Source organism: Prenolepis imparis, unplaced genomic scaffold (assembly GCF_030444845.1).
Source record: "Prenolepis imparis isolate NDT839.2.m4 unplaced genomic scaffold, iyPreImpa1.0 SCAF_15, whole genome shotgun sequence".
NCBI lineage: Eukaryota > Metazoa > Arthropoda > Insecta > Hymenoptera > Formicidae > Prenolepis > Prenolepis imparis.
Genome location: NW_028141173.1, coordinates 135,309 through 157,189, shown reverse-complemented (window position 1 = coordinate 157,189; position 21,881 = coordinate 135,309). Strand labels below are relative to the sequence as shown.

Here is a 21,881-nt window from a genome sequence, read left to right as displayed (position 1 = left end):
TTGAATATACCGAATAAAATATACAATGGCATTTTTTTCTTTTTTGTGCATAATTATTCCAAAAAGAAATGAAACTTTTTTTACCATAATATCTATACCATTATTAAAACATGTAAAAAAATTAATTGCTTTGAAAACTAATGCACTTGTAAATATATATGTATATATACAAGGTGTTAAAGAACTATTCAAGATTCATATACTAGATAGTACACACAATACTGAATAAAAAAGAATTAGTAAACATAGGTCCAAAACTCAATCGTTTCAGAGATATAAACAATTTTATATATTACTATCATATGACTGATTAATGGCTTTTGCGTCATATATGAAGATTTTACCTCCGTGTTTACAAATCTATTTACAAAAGATGTTCCATATGTTCTCCTTTTATTACAATGCACGTTTCTTTAACATCTTCTTTTTACAGAGAGAGTTGCGTGCTTGTCAAATAATCCGACAAAGACACTAAAATTTTCGAGAGTTTGCAACTCTGTAATAAGAAGAGGATTCCAAGTGTGCATTGTAATGAAAGGAGGACATATAAAACACCTTCTGTATAATAAATAAGGTTTGTAAACACCGAGGTAAATCTTCATATATGACACATAAGAGCCACTAATCGAACATGATAGTAATATATAAAATTGTTTATATCTCTGAAACGATTGAGTTTTCGACTTAATGTTTACTAAGACTTTTTTTACTCTCAGTATTGTGTGTACTATCTATCATATGAATGTTGAGAAATTTTTTTTAAACGCCCTGTGTATATATGCATTGTATATATAATACTTGGTGCGAGATATAAAAGTTATAAATTAAAATAGTAAAGACAGCTTTATTATATTCGAATAATGACAATCAACTTACCCCTCTAGCATCTCTGAAGAGTATGGCAGCGTGAACCGGATCCAGGCAAGCATCAGACGCTCTGTGAGGTATTGCAGGTGCTCCAAGAGACAATCTTCGTGCTGTTGGATCCAATGAACTTCTTCTTAGCGCACCTAAAACAAATAGATTAAGAAATAAAAAATTTTTATAATGAATATATATATTATATACTGAATATATATATATTATATAAAATGTATATGTATATATGTAGTTTATAGAAAAGAGAGAAACAACATTTGAATGTAAAAATGATTGTTCCATTGTATTATTAAACTAACATGTATTTATCAACGACTTTGATTGATTATATCATGCGTATTCATCAACTGTCATTACGCTTGCAATTAAGCCAATTCTCCCAAGTTTCGCTCTTAATAGCCTATGTAACATTAGACAATTCATGAACAAACGCAAAATTTTTATTCTTGCAAATTACGTAAAATGTAACTTGTGCCATTTACATTCTTACTATGCGGATAAAAAATGTATTTAAAAATAAACTATTATTAACTTTTACTTTCAAAATTTGTACCATTTATTCAATAAATTTAAGTAATTAATGTTGTTTTCAAGTGCAATTTCTTGTAAAGAGATTGTACACATAATATCGTACTTATTTATAATATTCAAATATAAATATCTTATAGTATATAATATTATAGGAAGATAATAAAATATATTATAAGAATTATGACCGTCATATACATATATAAATAACAATAATCTGGACACATTTCGTAGAAAATATTACTGCGTTATATAATAAATAATTATATCAAAATCCTGTAAAAAAAGAAATATTATATTTGTCTTCTTTTAATAATATATTCACTCTTATATATAATTACTTGCAGCGCAGACTTGGACTTTTCATCTACACAAATACATTTGCCAATGGAAAGATTGTTAAAACTCGATATTTTGCTCGTTTATTTCTATAAACGTTCGATACGATTTATCAAAGATTTTCGATTTTCGAGCACAGTACTATTATCCATTAATTCATTGTAAAATAGAAAAGAATACTAAAGTCATTAGCTACTGCCCGCTGAAGAACGCTTTGACATCGCGGGCCGGGGTCTTGGAATTTTGTTTTTCTCTCAACGAAGGCCGTTTGCGCACGTTTCTACGATTAAATTTGCTTCCTCAGCGTGAGACGTTCAAGCGATATCTCGCTTTATCGGCGGTGTTTATTTCATGAACGCGCGCATCGCGCTTATACGTATAAAAGTGAAGCGGATGTTTGCCAATTACAAATTTGCAAATTATTCCAATTGTCGTGGCAAATATGATACGCGAAGAGATAATGTAACGTTCGAAAATTAATCCAATTATAGAGTACACACTAATTTTCTGTTTTTTTCTTTGCATAAAATCGAAATAAATACATATCTGTATACGGTCAAAATAATATCAGAATTGATTTGTTGTTATATCACAACAAAACGCGGCGTATATAATAAAAGTAATCTTGCGGAGATTAGGGATGTGATCGCGAAAGCGTACGCGCACTAAGGTTGCTTTTTATTTCCATTTCGTTATTTTGATTTGAATCAAATCAAGATAACGCGAAATGGAAATCAAATTATTACGATAAAAATGGATTTACAATTTATTTTTAATAAATGCTCCATTTTTCTATAAATGTGCAGATATAGGATATATCGAATGAGTTTTTACATGCTTGTCACACATTTGCAGTACAACAACTATATAATAATAACTATATAATCGGGTCAAGGCAAGCTTCATGTGTCAATATGCAATTGCCGAGTTTTATAAAAGCTCGCGAAACAAAGCGTATCGGTGTGACCGACTCAGAAATTGAATCGAAAGATTGAAACAATACGTAAATAAATAGAAATGCGATAAAAAGAAAAGATTTATATATGATATGTATGTACACACATATATCTATCTTTATATATATTTGCATTTGACCACATTGAACACATCCTAATACTTGAAGACGTAAAGATGCAGAAAAGATAAAGTCCATAAATTCCCTCGAAACAAAGATTAAGACTTTAATGAGATGTTCGAATTAATAAAAGATACTAGTAATAGATTTAAATTGTTAAAAGGGGCAATCGCCTTTCGCGGCACGTTCCCGCGCGTATTAAAATTAGCGATTATTCTTTAAATATTTATTCGTATTATCCCCCCCCCCCACCCTATGTACTTGATTTCATTATTTCGCATCTCTCAGACGCGTTTATGATATTCGCATACATCGCATCTGAATATGAATTGGCATTTTGACAAGAGTACATATGTAACGAACAACATTGTACGAATGGTCAATTTAGTGACACGCGAGAGAATTTCCGCACGCGTTTGTAGTTGGTATACGAAAACATATTGCGCAATGAAAGGCAGCCGGAAAATCGAAATAGTAGGGCGAATGAGTCTGGCAAAGAGAGACACGCGATCGTCAATTATCCATATCTCTTTTCTTTCGACGCTTTTCTATATACACGCTTAGCTATATACACACAAATTAATAATCTATTTCAAGATAAACAGAGTATCGAATTATTTATCCTTTTTCTTTCCGAATTTTTTGTTTCTCGTCATCGCAGTTATTATATATAGGATAGAAACCGTGATAGATATCTGCACTGATAAAAATGAAGTAAAATAGTAGTATATTCATCATAGACGTCCATCTACATATTAAACTATCGAGCAGAAAAAGGACGCGTCTCGGCGATAATTTAACAAAGTAATGCCGATGATGCATTCGTATCAGGATATTTGCTCACGTTCGCTCGCGTGAGTTACCTTGCCTGAGTATGCTTTCATAAATCCTGTAGGTAGTCTCGCAATCGGTCTCTTGCAGGCTGACGGAATGCCTGGCGCCGCCGTCCAAACTCTGACTTCTGTTCCTGAAATCTTCTTCCCGTTTCTTGGGACTCTCGTGACACTCGCTTTGCCGTCTAATGTGTCCCAATCTTCTACCAAAGTGTCGTATCATCTCCTGTATGCTGTGATGATGGTGATGTTGTTTTTCGTGCTCGTTGGTCGGACTAGGTGACGACGGTGACGCTTTACCACTGCTCGCTATCCGATGATGATGATAATGGTGAGAAGGATGATGGTGGCTGTTGATCGTGTGGTACTGATTGGACTGCTGATGATGATGATTGGACGAGTTGGAGCCGTAAGACGAGCCGTAGGACGAAGAACCGTAAGAATACGCCGAACTGACCGAGCCACGGGATACGTGTCGCTCGTGCAAGTAGAGCTTGCTGTCGTGTTTCTGGCTCAACAGCTCCTGCAGAAACCTCGTATCTTGATTCCGGATGTCCGACGACGCGGAGGAGACGGAGCTTCTGGTGTCGCTGCCGCTGTTGTCGGAGCCGTGATGGTGAGACAAAAGGTGGCTCGTTCCGTGCATTTCACGGATGTGCTGAGACGGATGTGTCACAAACAATGACTTTGATATCGTTCGTGCGCGGAAACGGTCGCACTGCTTTCGCAGCGTTCATCGACGTCGCGTCGCGGAATCTGCGAAGAACGATGTCGAGTAGATTTCGAGAGACGAAAATAATTGCCGCGAGAAACACGGAGAAATAACCATTAATTTCCCGATCGATTCCTTTTCGCTCTTTCGACGCAAATTATCGCACATGTATGAGGGTATCACGAGTGTTTAGCGCATCAGCAAGCCTCGGCATTCGACTTTGAAAAAAAGAAAAGAAAAGAAAAAAACAAGTTTGACAAGTTTTTTTTTTCTTTTATAAAGCCACATCCGTACATAATATTTAATACTTGATTTGTGTATGTGTGTTTAAAGGTCTCCCTTTCTTTCTATTTAATGACATCTTTTCATAGGATTATATTTCTTTCGTATTTCACATATACAATGGATAAAAAAATATAATATATTTGCACGTTTCTTTTGGGGGGAAGACTTTTGCGCGCAAATAAAATATTGTGCAAAATGCTATTGTGAAAACCTCGATAACTTTATTTAGTGCAAATTAAAACAATATAATTCCGATGCAAACATTTCGCAATAATAATATATATTTCTACTTTGTAAATTGAAAGTCTTCCAAAGATGGAATACGCAAAAGAGAATAATTTTCTTTGGCCTTGTATGCAAGTTATTTGAACAACTAGTTGAAGAGCTTCATCGATTCTATTTACGCGTCGAAAATTTGAGAAGGAAACTGCGCACGTTACGTCAATTGGACCAAAAATCTAACAGGAAGAAAATGAAAGTGACATCCGATGCCAATTAAATTCTGGCAAGCGCGGACGAATCTTTAACAAACTTTGCAAAACAATTTCGAATTGTCACAACAAACGCTTTTAACGAATTAAATTTAGTTTCAGATAGCGTTCAATTAAAATATTAAAAATATAACAGATAAAAATAAAAACTCGTGTACGTATAAAAATAACGAATATGATAATACGCTACAATAACGCAAACTACTACAAGTAACAAGCAGGGTTTTCTCGTATCACTCAATGATACGATCGTGTCACAACGACCGAATTGTATAAACGCGATCGATATAACATGACGACAGAAAAAAAATAGAGAGAACATTGCGTTGTCAAATATCAGAATTCTCAAAGTATATGATTATAGTACACACGTGCACACCAACTACGGCTGCGGTTGCGTCACTAGGCAGAAAATTAAGATTCAGAAGGAAACATTTATGACACACGAGACTGATTGCGTGATTAGCGGAAGCAGTCAGTGCCGCCAATTTTAAACAGCCGAGAACGACAATTTTACGTTTTACCGTTTACTAATGTGAAACTGCTACGACTATTATTATTATCGTTACCATTTCTACCTTGCTGAAATTTTCTCTTTTCGTTTCTTAAAATTTTTCGCATCTTAATCAAATCATCTATATAGTGCAGCTCTTTTTGCATTCTCTTCTTCGAATTTAATAATTAAACTCCGCTTCTAAAACGGTCGTAACCCTGACAGTGTCCCGATTTCTACAATTGCGTCTCCGAAACGGTAAATTTTGGGGGCGAGGATGAAGAGGAAGTAGGTCGTATCGATCGAAGCCCTCCGAGAGGCAAACGTTGAGAGATTGTTGCCTCGGCTCAAACTAACGCGTCGACAACGAAACGATGGCGAGTCTGTGATTCGAGCGGAAATTTGCGAGTTAATTAAAGGACGAACAATCATTTTACTCGAACGTTATAAGTTACAAATGCTTAAAAAAAAAAAAAAAAAAAAAAAAAAGATTACGTCGTGGTGACTTATATACTACCTACGGATATGTCTCGTTTATCTCGTTAAATGATGACGTTAATATTGATTTTTTGCGACATAAGCGAGATAAACGAAACACGCGCGCGAGAATAGTGCGTAAGAAATATGCAAATGAAAATTAAGTGTCATTTTGTAGATTACTTGCAAAGCTAGTAGGTGACAATTTAGGAAACTGCAAACTTTTTTAAAAATAATACAATTACTGCGATACATAGTTTTACTCGGAAAAACACACGCTGCACTCTCACGTACGTGGATGCAATTTATTTATATGCAAATGCAATTAATACATGATTTGTGTATGTATGTAAAAATAAAAAATAAAAATTTAAATGTTTCTTTTTGAAGCGGAAAATTTTATATTTTTTACGCGTTATTCAAGAGCTAATGAAAAGAAAACTACTTTTTTCATATATATATATATATAATGGTATAATAAATAAATACATATAAAATGATTGAAAATATTAGGCAAAAAAAAATATATATATGAAAATTTAAATAATGTTCGATTATTTAAAATATTCGACTATTTATTTCACATAGGCATTATCTTTTTACTATTCAAATTAAAAAATGTAAAGCTGCAAACTATTTTTAAATAACGATGAGCAAATTCGTATCCTAAACACTACGTACGTGCTACTTTGTAAAGACCTTGAATCCTCCCCCTTTCACCCTCCCTACAGAAGACCGCGTGTAGTATATCTATATATCTCGCAACAAAGCGCACAGTTAATTCAATTTAGCAAATCGCCCATGAGACTTGAAACAATTTAAACAAACTCTCAAATTCTCACAAATTGTGTCAAATATATTTTATGTGTGTATATGTAATTGATAATCTGATTTAAATGCAAGAAATATATTTTATAAAGTAAGAAATATACATATATAATAAATAAAAAAATATTTTCAAAATTTTGTTTGTCTCTTAAGATAAATTTGTGCAAAGAAACTCACGGTACATATTATTCAATTTTATAATAATATAAATAAAAAAACAATGTATTTTGAATTTTATGGAAATATTTGGGCATATATCTTTTTTCTCGTCACAAATATTTTTTTTTTTTTACTCGGTATCTCTCGGTATAATTAATTTTGTATATAGATATGTATATATAGTGTGTGTATACTATTATATATAATTCAAAAATACTAAACAATTCGTATTTGTCACTTTTTATTTGTAAAGTCCCTTCTCTCCAAGTTTGATTTTTAAATATGGGCGTCGAATAACCGCGATTAATCTCTTCAATTAAATTTATGATACGCCTGTGTTACGTCATATATAGATATTTATCGGAAGTTTATAAGTCTATCAGTTGGCTCGCTACGTTCACAAATGTTATCAAAGTTGCATTCTTATCATAAGAAACGTCGAACGCGTGATTATATAAATCACAAAAAAGTAGCATATTATGCATACATTCGGCGTAAAAAAAAGTTTTAATACATAAAGTTATGCTGAATATTGAAAGACGGAGAGCGTGCGCATTCGATGTATATGTATGTAGGAATATTTATGCACGAAACGCGTCAAAAATTTGATTACATCTTTCCAAAACGTTCTAATTTGATGCATGCAGCATGATATTTTTGCGGCCAGTGTACTTGAGCATACAAAACTCTTGGTATCGAATCGTAAATATGGCTTTTGAAAATAATTTTTATGATTTACATAATTAAACACTCTTGAGAGTGTTTGTCGACATTTCTAGGCACTTTGTGTTTTCGGCTCCAAACATGGAACAATCAATGTATGAATCTTCGAGACCGGTTTTTCAAGGCCAACGAAAACCCTCTGCTTGCATCACGCACACTGGGGATCAAACTACTCGATTCTTGGTATCATCGTGCTATGTTATACTTCTACATATAAAAGAAGGACTTCTTTTTCTTTTATATCGAGAGCGTATCGTTTGGCCGAAAGTCGCAAACGAAAGGAATCGGACGAAAACGAAAGGAATTTAGTTTAAATTATGCCTTTGAAAAATTGAAAATTCTATTTCTTTTAGAATATTACATTTATACTAGACCTATCGTTTTTTTTTTTCTTTAATATTTGTCTTTTCTCTCTTTTTTCCTTCGATATGCCTGATATCATTATACGCGTAATTGTAAAAAGAATGATGAATGACGTAATTACGCAGTATAACGCAGAAAAACTGTAATGTTGCTGGTTACGACTCCAATCCCTTAAGCGATAAAAGTCGCATTTTTTTCTGTATCGCGATGTAATCCAATTATGTTACGTAATAAATGAGAAATGAAATGTTCGTCGAATGTCGAGTAGATGTCGGAAAGATTCGTGTGCGCGCATCTTCGCGTTTGCAATTTATATCAACAAATTTATGCTCTCTCATTTCATTTAAAGAGACGAGACGCGCAATGAGGAAGAGCGATAACAGTATGATGCAGGACGAGACGATGCGAATCTTATCCGTTTTTTACAGACGCGTCTCTCGGCAGTGCAACACAAACACGTGATAAAGAGACTCACCTACTTTTGGTCCTCTCAATCGCGTTCGCTTTGCATTTCTTTAAGGGGAAAAAAAAGTAAAAAAAGAAAAAAACGAAAAAAAAAGAAAAAAAAAGAAAAAAAAAAGAAAAAAAAGAAAAAAAAAGAAAAAAAAGATAAACAAGAAAAAAAAGAACAAAAATACTCCGCTTCGTGTCACAAAGTCACATATATATATGATGTAACATCGATTTAAAAAAAAGAACGTATATTAACACACTGTACCGAATCGAAAACGCGGCACCACTTGTCCTTCGCAAACAAGGCAATCGCACACCACACACACAAAACACAGACTAACACACAAGCGTCGTCTACGCACAAGCGATACCCGACGACGAGCGATGAGTGATGTTTACGACGAACGCAGGTCTCATCCTGTGCTCTGTGTTGACACGCTGGTCACGTTCGCGGACGAGCGCCGCACATTTAAAGAGCACAACAACGCCGACAATTTAAACGCGAGAGTGACTGAAGAGACGTAAAAGTAAAAACTTGAGATTTCCGTATGAAAAGCATCGGAGCAACGCAATGCCGACTCGAAGCAATGACCGTCAAACCGATTTCGAGTCGCGCGCGATCGGCGATCGTCGACGTTCGCCGTTGAAACGTGCAACGTGCAGACGCGCACTGCCTCCGTGCGACGTGCGACCGGTGCGACATTGCTCCGACTCCGCGCCATCCGCCGCCGCCGCGCGATACATCGCGATACATCGCGTTTGCTTTGGATTGATGATTCGCCAACAGCGCCATCTCGGCTGCAAACTTTGTCACGAAAGTACGGTCGATCATTTGCTCGATCGGTAAATTCTTACGATTATTGTGAGCGCGGTAGTGACAATTTCAAAATGTAGAATTGAAAAAAATTTATCAATCATGCATATGATTAGCAATATTCGCTTGAAGAAAATCTGAAATCTGAATAAAGATCGAAACTAGTTTCGCTATTTACATTTAAGGCGCAAACACTGCAAATAATTATTAAAAATAATATACTTCAATATGTCGCGTATACGATTATTGCATGTATATACATATTTGTTTAAATAGTTTGTGTATTGCATAAATATGAAATGTAAATGTAAATGTTTACATTGCACAAATGTGAAATTGTATAGATATATTAAATTATGCATCATTATAAATTATAAAATTAATTCTTTGAAATAAACTATTCGAAAACTATTTGAAATAATTATTCACCAACTATTTTTGTATATAAAAAGCGTGAAAATCGTATGAAATTGAAAAGGATTATATCGATATAATGTCAAGATATTCGCGCGACATGTTCGCTATGTGATAAGATGATAGCATCTATATCTCAAATAAGTTTCTCCTAAAAAAAATTGATTCTTTTTCACGATTGTCAAATAATATATATATATATATATATATCTTTGCGTTTATATGTATATTCATTGAAGAAAAAACTAATATAATAAAATTATACAACTCTCTCTCTCTCTCTGTTTATAACGTAAAAGTATAAATAGAGATCTGACGCGTTATCAGTTTAGATCACATTGGTCGGTTATCTCGATGCGCGTCTTTTCTCAACAATAAGATTAGACAAACTTTAATGCACAATTTGATCATAGAAGTTACTTACTCTGTGATGCTATTTGAGTCTGATGTACTGCCGCTCTCTGAAACAAAAATGAACGAAATTACTTACAAAGATATTTATTACACATTATATGACAAGTACATTTTATACATTTGTCGGACGCCTGGTCGTAATGGTCACAAATATTTTACGATTTTTATGATAAATTAATTGAATATGTAAAAATATATGTAAATATCTTGTTTATGTAAATAGCGAAATGCCACGCAAATAGAAAAATGTAATTGTGTGTGTGTGTGTGTAAATAAAATTATATTCTCTATGTTTCATTTTACTTTGTATATTAATTGTTTGTTGTACATTTATATATTTTTTCTAATTGTGATAATTACATACGTTCCTGTTGTGCAATGCTACAATTTTTCAATAAATTCAAAAAAGATAAAAATAACATAAATCTAAAATGTATCGATATTTTCGACCATTACTAAAGACATTGTTCTCTCGTTGAAAAAAACTGAATTACATATACATTTTGCAAAATCAGTCGAATGCCGGACGCTTCGAGACTCTTGGCATCTAAGGAGCGGCTTCTCGGTTTTGCGCCGTAATAATCGTCCTTCTTCCCGCTCTTCATCCATCGAAAATATGAAGACATTCCACAATTTTCTGTCAAACACCCTTTAGATTCGTCGTAAATCGCATAACTGAATAATTAAAGTTTTAAAGTCATTCAGAATCAGTTCTACTCCATGCGTCGATTAACAAATTGAGTTTGAAATTTCCTAATTGCAAATTATATGCGGTCTTTGTAAATAAGACTTGTTTTATCTTTGTAAACAAAATCTTGATTCGAAAAGTAAAATATCCTAATTATGGAACCTGACCGATTGACGGAAACTCATTCCTTTTCATCTTCGATATTTCCTTGGATTTTTCAATCTCTCGAGTTAAGGTAATGTGAATTTCATGCGTGGCCGCGACATAACATAAACGTATTATCGCGTTGTCTGTACGATATAAAGAGGGGGAAAAAAAACTAATTACTAATACAGTATGGCCCATATGCCACAGGTGCAGCGCACATGTTTGCGTCAGCTATCATTCGGTCATCTCGTCTTACAAATGATTGCAGATGATATCGTTTCCCCCCCCCCTCTCCCTCTTCCTTTCACTTTTCCTCCATGTATATATATAGCTGTATGATTATTGTTTATATTTTTAACTAATCGCCAAACTTGTCGCTACTAATTTTATCATTTTTATAATCTTGATTATCTAATATTAAATAATAAAACAACATATAATAATATAATACTCTTGACGCTATTGACACAATTAAATTTCTATATAGAATAATATCGGAAACAATTTTCTTTTTTGATATCGATCGAAAAAAAATTCCACGATACGTGGAATTTTTTTTAGATAGCCGATAGCGCAAAATACTGTTACGCGACTTGAAAAGCGTATATCAGCGTAAACAGCTCGAGTTTTTTCCATTGCAAATTTCGTATTGTTGGTAACCCGACGTGACATTAAGCGTCTTGCTGTAACTTACAAGGAGAAGATCCAAGTATAATCTAGGTCTCAAATGATGAAATGAGAATCGGTAAATCTTTCAGATTCCATACGCTCTTTTCTTTAAAAATTTACTTTAACGCAATCAATCAAAATTTCATGTTTGTAATTTCAAAATTAACATTGCGAAAAGATGTTGTATGTTTATGATTTTAAGCGTTCGCAAATTGCGAGTAATTCACAATATTCGTGAGTTATTTAAATTTAATAAAATCGATTCGTCGCAGGAGAAGTTAATGAATTTTTGGCTATTCTTATCAAGAGAAAAATGTTAATTTATCCACAACTTCGCTCTCGTTATTCGCGTTGCAATTACTCTTTTACTAATATCGATATCGATCAATCGATTGCCCGATGAGTTCTTCTAAATCTTAAGTACGCGAATCGATTACATACACTATTACGCACTATTGCAAAAGTATCAGGCACGATCACTCTTTTCACGTGTTCAGTGTCGCAAGTACGGCGACGTACGGCGACATACGGCGAGTCATCACTGAGCGGAGATGTGCCATGTGCCCCTCTTTCCTGTCTCTTTCTGCTTGATACACGAACTTGTTACCTCCCACTAGCGGTGGCTATGCTGTGCATTCGTATTTTGTCGTAAACACCGAGAAGACACCTGTTTGCGTACGACGAAAATCGCACAAACATCTAAACAGTCGCGCCGAATAATTTTCAAGAAATTTGCAAGAAAAGAAAACCCGTTTTTCCCACTAACAAAATAATTATTCAAGCTATATACAACAAACGCTTGTGTTATGTTGCTTCATCTTAAGCGAGAAAAATATGTACATATTTTTAATGCTCGAAACACATTCCTATATCAGGCGTAGATTTTAAAGACCAAATTTCATCAGCATGTTGTGTGAATAAAGATAAGAAAAAAGTATGTTATATAAACATTGGTTCATAAATGCTTTATCAACAAGTCATAGCAGAAATACAAAATATAATAAAATAGAACGATAATGCTTTAATTTAAACTATTTCACTTTTAAAGTCATTGAAGGAGCAGAGATTGCATCAAAATTTATTTTCAGATAAAGAATATAGTCTACAAATTATACTGATCATCTTTAATGATACATTAAATATATATATATATATATATATATATATATATATATATGTCGTGAAACACGTATAACGTATAAGAAAATTCTCAATCAATTATTTTATTATTTTGTAATTACTTCTGATCAGAAACTATATATGTATTTCAATATACTTTTAATACGTTTATTTTCGCAATGTTTCGAGCGTTTGTTACAATTAACTTTTTTTCTTATTATTTTATTACAATTACGGTTACGCGTATTTTATTGACAATACGACATTATTTACGTATATTTGAAATAATTTCTCCATTAATTAAGAATCGACAGGTAAAAAGATAGAAAACGTTTTTGCCAGCACTCTCTCTGTTTCTCTTGCTTATGCGCGATAAAGAAGACATTTACCTTTGCTAACGTGTGTTTTTTACCTACATTATAACATTTGCATGACTTGTGACATGTGACATGTATTTGACAATTTCAAAAATGTGTTAGTATACGTGTATTTATGCGTGTATGTGTTTTTGTACATGAATAATTTAATGTAAAATTATAATATAAATAAAAAAATTATATAATGTAAACTAAATGCCAATAAAAGTAGAAAAGTAGTCTGTTTTAATATGCATGTATATGCAGTTAATTGCACAAACATAATTCACAATAACCTAACCTAACTGAACCTAACCTAACCTAACCTTTCACAATTCAAAATACTTTTTATCCATTGTGCCATTGAATCGATAAATGAATTAAATACAGTCTCGGTAGATGTAAAAAATTACTTACAGCTTTTCGCTTATCCTCCGCACTCAAGGCACTGTGACTCCTGTGCCTGATGAGATCCATAACTTTGCTCACAGGATTTCTGCTACTTTCGGATCCAGCTCTAGGCCTTCCACTTGCCTGTTCCTTATTCTCCTTTTGTTCCCTCTGGCTATCTCGATGATATTCTTTCTCTGTATGTACATCCACCGACGAGCTCCCGTGCGATCCTCTATGTAAGGAATGCTAGACAATGACAGAGAGAGAATATAAAGAAAAATTAGCGATATTATACGCGTGTGTATATACACACACAATTATAAAATATTATGTAAATATAGATTTTTCCAAGTTTATATATATTATATATATATATATATTATTGAAATTTTTTTTCTGCACATGTTTCAACTACTTGATAAGATCTTTCTTTTTTACAACTTGATATAATGCATGTGTGTGCAGTGACGGCATATTTTATAGATTTGTTATCAAGTTTCTGCTAGTTATCCTAATAAAAGTCATATTCAATACACTTTTCTTTTTTTACCTGAACGGCGCTTTTCATATTAGCTATAATACTGGGTTTTCTCTTGCTAGCGTCCGATTTGCTCCTCGGCCTGAAAGCATCAAAAAGCGCCGGCTTTCTCGTAGGACTGGCGGTGTCGTCTGTAGCACCGCTGCTTTTTCTACGTTCCGTGCTATTACTACGGCTATTACTGCGGCTGGTGGAACCGGACCGAGTACCAGAAGTCTTTCGACCGCCCTTGCCAGAACTGGACGAGCTCGACGCTTCGGTCGGCTGCGGAAGGGGTGTTGATTTTCCAGAACTAGGTGCGCTTCCATAACTAGACTTTTTAACCGTCTTCGAATGTGAGCCCCATGTATCTGTAAAGTCAAATTATTTCGAACCTCATTATTTTCTTATTTACTCAAAAATGATAACTTTTAACATAATAATTGTTATTCTCTTTCTCTCTCTCTGTTTTTTTTAAATAAATTGTGCTCTATGCTGTGTATATAATTCCATTTTATCTTCTATTCGCATATATTATTCTTTTTTCTTTTATTGTAAAAAATTATTTTTTATTAGTAAATAAAGATTAATAATAATAATGTATGATGTGCGTAAATATTTTAGTTAAACGTGAATACTGCTCGCGTGCCTCGAAAGAAAAAGATGTAATGATTGCACATACAATTGTCAATTATTAACTCACCTGCTCGTGGCCTGTGGCCTTGAGATGCATGGCCGGAATTATCCGCATCCTCAGTCACAATCGTTGGAAGTGGTTGTGAACCAAGTTCCTAAAAGAAATCAAATTTTTTCACGTTTAAAAAAAATGTCAAAATCTTAAATATTCAAGAATTTCTCGCAGTTCCAATGACTACGAGAGAGTTATTATAAACCGTGAACCCCGAAGACGGCGCAAGATTAGATATCGCTGTTTAATCGCACGATATACGATAGCGCGATTACATTTACGCAAGCTTTTTACACATTATCAAGTGCAACATAAGATATATCATGTTGTGAAATTTGGTATTAATTTATTAATTTATTTTAGTATGAAAAAGGGATAGATAAGACTACACGATCACACACAATACATACACATGTACACATATTAATTGTATAAACAAATATATCTTTGAAATAGTTCCAGCAAAAAATGTATTTGGAAAAAGTGTCCAACACGCATACAAATGCGATCATCTCACTTTGTTTGCGATTCTTAAAATACATTTGCAAGTTTTGAATCTATTTCTATTTTGTTATTTAGCCAAGTGAAAATCGTGCTGTATAATAAATTATGAATCATACATTGTCAGTTGAAATATGTCAATTATAGTAATTATAATCATCTTTTATTTACTCGAAAAGACTTGACAATTTTTACTAAAAATTATAACAAACTTTGTGTAATTTCTGCGAATTATAAAACTATTGTACTATCTCCTACATTACGTAACGTCAATATTTTTATTCTTTCTGACAAACGCATGTTTCAAGAGAAATTTTTGAAATTGTGGATGACTGACGGGGTTTTCGTCATCCCACGTTTATATAATATGATGCCTTTCGTAGAAATACATTCATTAACAACAATGAAAAATACGGCGAAAAGAGAGTATAACAATGAATTGTGAATTGAATATAATTGCGGAATAAGAGGATATTGATAGACTCCCCGTGGTGTTGTTCGTTATGCGCATTCATGCGTGAATTCTTGCAGAGCACAATGGAGGATGAGAGCGAAGAAGATTGCGACAGGATGGCGACCTTCGAGAGTTTCTCATCTTCATTCATTTATTCATTCTTTCTCTTTCTCGCCTCGCCTCTTTCTCGGTAAAGTCTCGTTTTAGCTAAGCTGCGCCGTTATATCAGTTGCACGAGTGAAACGTTAATTAAGTAATAAAAAAAAAAAAAAAAAGAATATATTTAATACCTTATAAGTTCCGTGATACTCCGGACAACGATCCAGATATGGCACCAGAGAGTATTTTCGTACTCTCCCGAGAGATACCGACATCTTGTCACATTTGAATCGAAAACAACATTCTTAAATATATATTGCGCGGATACATTGTATGTCCACGAGATTTCGACGACAAGTAACAGGTATATTCCGGCAATGAGAGAGTATCGAGTATCGCAATCACTATCTTTTCGCAGCTCGTTATCGATAACGATTTTCCTTTGGACGATGGTCATACTATACTCATCGTCAGTAATATTGTTTCTCTATCGTGTCAGACTACAATGGCTGCAATATTTTTTTTCGATATTTTCTTACTTAATTGTTTCTCGAAGACAGTCTTTCTTTAATTCAATCCGAGGTTTTTATACCAAACAACAAAATTATCCCATAATAATTATATATAAAAGATGCTTGTCACATTTATATACACACGTCTTTCGTAAATAGAAAATGTATCGACAATAAAATTTAAACAAACTTTACTTTAAATAGCTTTGGATATATTCAAATATTGAACACGTTCAAAATTGCACATCCATTAGAAGCGCGATGCAAACTAATGAGAACGTGGAGTATTTAAAATCGCGGTCACGTCTTTACACTATCCACTGATTGTATCGTATCGATATTTCCTTGATGATTGTCATATAAGGCGTTGCCATCGGCATTATCGCTAATTATCAAAATAATTCCGTGCATCGTTTGCGTGACGACCTATTTTTATCAAATTTTATTGTGATACAGCTATTTATTTTCTAAAAGATGAATAAGAATTTATCATTAATTTTATCGTTTAATTTTGCAATAGCAATCAATTATCATCAGTAGCAAATATTAGAATTATTGAAAGAATCCAATTTTCTGATTAAAGTTATTTATATAATATAACAAAATAAAAATAAAAAATAATGAATATATTTATGCATCATACATATTCATGTATCAATAATAATAATAATAATAATAATAATATGCCGAAAATTTGTTTATATCAATCAATAGTCCTGATCTATAAAAGTAAAGAATTATTTGTATATTCAAAAATCTTCTTTAATCGCGTTTAAAATCATTAATTAAATAAAATTCGTCACACAAAGATTGCAGCCTTTACTTTTGCTAAAAAACCGCAAATATATTCACAGTGGGCCTGTAAACTTTGCGAATGTATGTAATGTATTATTCGTAAGCAGTCTAATACCATACTATATTCATAGTAAAATGTAGGAAAAAATCTTGGGAAAAAAATTTACAAGATAGTGTCCAAGCTCTGTATATGTTATGTCATATGAATTTCCAAACTTCGTTATCATTATGTTGTCGTTCTACAGTATTTTTTCAATTACAGTCAAGACGACACATGGAAAGATACGTCAAAATATCTATTCACAAGACTTCTTTACAATATCGGTATTCCTCTTTTGAATGAATCGATAAAGCTTAAACTTAAAGGAAGCCTTGTACCACTTTGCCTCACCCCTTCCATGAGACGTTAGAGCTACTTTGCGCGGGATCTAGGACAAACGATACTACAACATTTAGAAACATGTCATCTAGCCTTATTTTTGCTACTTGACTTTTGTATAATTGACAATTGAATCTTTTGACAATCAAAGCTCATTTTTATCGAGTTCAAAAAAATGATCAAAAATTCATATACACCTATATATAATACAACTCGTTTTTCATCGATTGTTGAGTCTTTAAAAGGAAGCTCTCTTAACGGAGATGATTCACTCTTTTCAGAACAGACAGAGAAAAAAAAAAGTTAGTCTTCGAGTTCTTTGCAATCGATACTATATACTTTCTTTTTTCGAGTGCAAGATTGGTGAAAATGGTAACAAATCTCTTCACAGTGGCGATTTTTTTTGACGATGGTTTATGATACTTATGACATACAAAAGAATCGTGATAAAATGCAGAATCTGCACTTTGTGGGTGTAACGACGCGGGTGTAGACGGGCAGAAAAAAAAACAAGCAGTTTAAAGTTAAAGCGATACGAATGACGCATTAAACGGGCATTCACCCACGCGACTTATTGTTATAGTCTTCCCGTTTGGGGATTGTCTATTGTATATGGAAGCGCTGTTAACTGTTACACGCATTCTCAAATGTTTTGTTACAGCAATAATAATAATGCGCGTACAAACATCATCGATAGATATCCGAAAGATATCATAATAAAATGTTGCCGAAGAAATACGCGCAATCGACGAATCTAATTTTGTTTCGTTACGTACGCGATCGACTGAATAATTGTGATTCGATTGAGAAGAAAACAACCAACGAATGGACAGATTATTCGTAAGATTCGCATTTGCAAGAATCGACTGACTAGGATTGTTGCAAATAAATTATGTGGGACTGTTTCTCTCTGTTTCCGTTGCGGTAACTGATTAATCGCAATTATAGATAAACAAATAATCTTTCATTAATTTTTCAATCCTTGAAAAAAACATCGAAAACGAGGAGCGGCGAAATAAAGTTGCAAAAAATAATAATTTCATTTCTCGAGCATGCGCGCGCAAACATAATTTCTCTTAATCTCCACAATATTTCGCTATATTAAAATATTATATTTTACTTTAATAGCAAACTCATGATTCTACAAACAAATTAGACTCGTTAAAGTCTTTAGTCGTTTTCGATAGTAAAAGCTTTTTCTCCGGACAATCTTCTCAATATAATCGTTTGGGTTGGTTCAATTAAAAATCGAGATAATGCGATACTCACTCGCCGTTTTCTCTCCTGCACGAAATCCACTCTGCGTATCCACACTTCCTCCGTGGAGTCGTAATCGAGAGTGCTGGTACTACTCGCCTGACTCTTCATTTCGATCAAACTGCTGTCAAAGAATCTCTTGTCGAGATGCGGGCTCGGCAACGGGCTGGTCCTCGAAAAGGTCATGCTGGTGGAATACGAAGGAGGATCCGTAGCGGGAAATGTCATGCCTGGCCCAGCGGTGTGTCTTCTCCGAAGGGGAGGCTTTGTGGTGGAAGTTGGTGATGTCACCGTCGACGTCGTAAATCTACCGGAGGTCGACGTCGCGGCCACCGTCGTCGTCGTCGTCGTCGTCGTCGTCGTCGTCGTCATCATCGTTGTCGTTGTCGTCGTCGTCATCGAGGTGATAGTGCCTGTTGTTGACGTCGTTGCCGTCGGCGATGTCATCGTCGTTGCCGTCGGCGACGTCATCGTCGTTATTGTCGTCGTCGTAGTCGTCATCGTCGGCGTCGTCGTCATTGTCGTTGTCGTTAATAATGGTGACGATGGTTTCGCGTCCGAAACACTGGACGTTGGAAAAGACTTTTCGTCAATCTTTTCAGAGCTGGAGTTTTCCGAGGACGACGGGCTCGATGCCTTCGATGTCTTGGAAGAGACGCTGTCGGCCTTTTCGCTCTTTTCAATCGTCGATGCGTCTTTCTTGTTGTCGACGCTCAGGCTGTCAGCGTTTTTCCCTGAAACGTTACAGACAGGCGCGATCTAAAATCCTAAATGCCACGTAACAACGCGACAAAACTTTAATTATCCGATTCGTACATGTACAAGTCCCAAGGTCGAAGAACGACACTAAGGCGCGCCTGTGACCTCGTTGAACGATTGGAAAATTCGCGGCGACGCAAATAAAACCATGCGCGCACCAATATAAAAGTCAATCATTGCAATTAAACAAAAAACGGTTTAACAAAAATAGGTACACCAGGTACAATAATGTATGAATGTATGTATACATGTACGGTAGAAAAATTTTATCGCGATATTTTGATATTTCATATAGAGATCTCGATCGTGTCCTTGTAAACGGTCAAGGATCGTATCCCTCACAGAGTTGCAGAGGGATGGAAAGGGGGTGGAGAGAAACGTGTTATAAATACACCTAAGCGATCGTTACGGAGTGACTCTTCGCGCTGTGTTTTGCCAAACACGAGCACGCGGGCTAATGTTAGCTCTCATTGGACGAGCTCCTCGTAATAGCTTATGTGTGTATTTCGTAACCGTACGCTTTTCTCGGTAATTATCCGTGCGATTAGCTTTCAAAGCTCTCTTTGAAATTACACAAGAGAGAAAACAAAATCGTCTTTTCTTACCTTCCTCAGTCTCGTATTCGTCCTCTTCACGGCATTCCGACAATCTCCTACCCCAGGGATACGGGCTGTGCGTCTGATTCCTCGACGGTAGTCGATTGACGTGCGACAGGAAATAATGATGAAAGAAACTGTCCACGCCATCCGAGTCCTCCCCGGAGGACTGTAACATATCCTTGAGTGCCGCCAGAGAGGTGATGGTGTTGTAATTGATCGCTGAAATCAGATCATCCTCGATGTCACTATCATCCGTGGTGTCTTCGTTCTTGACCGCGCTTTCCTTCGATTCTTCCTTCATCGTGTCCGCTTGCGCCGTGTTTGCCGTTTCCGGCTTGGACGACTCCGTCTTGTCTTCCGAACTAGTCTCGGACTCGTCGTCAGAGATGCTGGTGGATGTGCTATCGCTAGACGACTCGTGCTCCTTTTTCTCACCACTCGTCTGCGTTTCCTTGCACTCCTCTTCGTCGGCCGAATCCTTGCTCTTCTCGTCTTCTTCGTCGGCCGACAAAGTTTTCTTCAGCGTATTCATCTCGTTCTTCATATTTTCTAAAGACTCGCGTTTGCCCTCTGCCTTCATCTTCCGATTGACGTCCCCCTGCCTCGTCGATTCGTCGTCGTCGTCGTCGTCGTCGTCTTCGTCGTCGTCGTCGTCGTTATCGTCGTCGTCGTCGCCGTCTCGCTTTTTATTATCCCCGTTCACGTCACACTCGTCCGACTCGTTTTGCTTATCGTTACCGGTACTCTCCATCGAGGAAGCTGAAAGAAAGAGTAAATTAAATTGTTTTCGTTCGCAAAAAAATTGAATGTGATGTGGTATCTCGCTTAATTTTCTTAACGTAACGCTACGATCGATGTACAAAGGAAGGATACAAAATTACGATACAAGTTTTCTTCGACATAGATTTTCTGGAAATTTTAACATCCATTTCTCTCAAACTTTCATTTTGTCATTTTGTTTGAAAAAAAAAAAAAAAAAAGTTTAAAATAATATCAAAGCTATGATAGGGAGCAGTATCTAGAAAATATCTGTAACTATAATATATTAGAAATGTTCATTTTGAATTTTCAACAGAGACAAGAGCTCGTAAATAAATGGTATATTAGTTTTAATACTTTAACTCTATATATAGAGTGTACAGAGCATGTGCATAGAGCAAAACGCGAGCTTATAGTCAAGGAGTTTGGCATGAAATAAAGAGCGGGTGTTTTACCACTCACTGCAATGCGCCAACGACAATGTCTATTCCTACTACATATATTATATAGCGCGTCATCTAAAAATCGCTCCGAGTGCTCCAACAAGTAGACTCAATTAAATAGTATCAGCCATTTAATTTCGGAAAACAAATTTCATGATCATTCGCTTATTATTTAGTGGGAAATGACAATATCGCGCGAGTCATAGGCCAGATGTATATATTTATTATACATATAAGCTCACGAAAACGAAAGCAATAGCGATGAAACTTTAACAGTTCTTTGGCCAAATGCCAAGCACCGTCGTTTGTGCGCGTATGCTTGTTTACCGCCGTATTGGTCAATGACGTAAACCGCTATCCGGCTCGTTGAGACCGATCTGATGTGAGAGCTTATAGTCCTAACACAGATGTAAACACGTGACGACTCGCGCAATTCTCGCGAGTACTCTGCGTTGATACCACTGCTT

The 21,881-nt window shown here is 35.0% G+C and overlaps 1 protein-coding gene across 3 annotated transcripts in view; it reads right to left on the bottom strand.

The window, feature by feature from the left end:
- Snf4agamma (SNF4/AMP-activated protein kinase gamma subunit) overlaps positions 1 to 21,881 on the bottom strand; it is a 43,461-nt gene that overhangs the window by 13,622 nt on the left and 7,958 nt on the right. For all 3 annotated transcript variants that reach the window (XM_083055494.1, XM_083055492.1, XM_083055493.1), the window contains 7 exons: positions 20,219 to 20,971; positions 18,867 to 19,588; positions 14,873 to 14,960; positions 14,203 to 14,540; positions 13,677 to 13,898; positions 10,291 to 10,327; positions 877 to 1,010 (listed from right to left, as the gene is read on the bottom strand). In XM_083055494.1, the coding sequence (XP_082911620.1) occupies positions 877 to 1,010; positions 10,291 to 10,327; positions 13,677 to 13,898; positions 14,203 to 14,540; positions 14,873 to 14,960; positions 18,867 to 19,588; positions 20,219 to 20,963 (2,286 nt within the window). In that variant the 5' untranslated portion in view covers positions 20,964 to 20,971. The remainder of the gene's footprint in view (positions 1 to 876; positions 1,011 to 10,290; positions 10,328 to 13,676; positions 13,899 to 14,202; positions 14,541 to 14,872; positions 14,961 to 18,866; positions 19,589 to 20,218; positions 20,972 to 21,881) is intronic.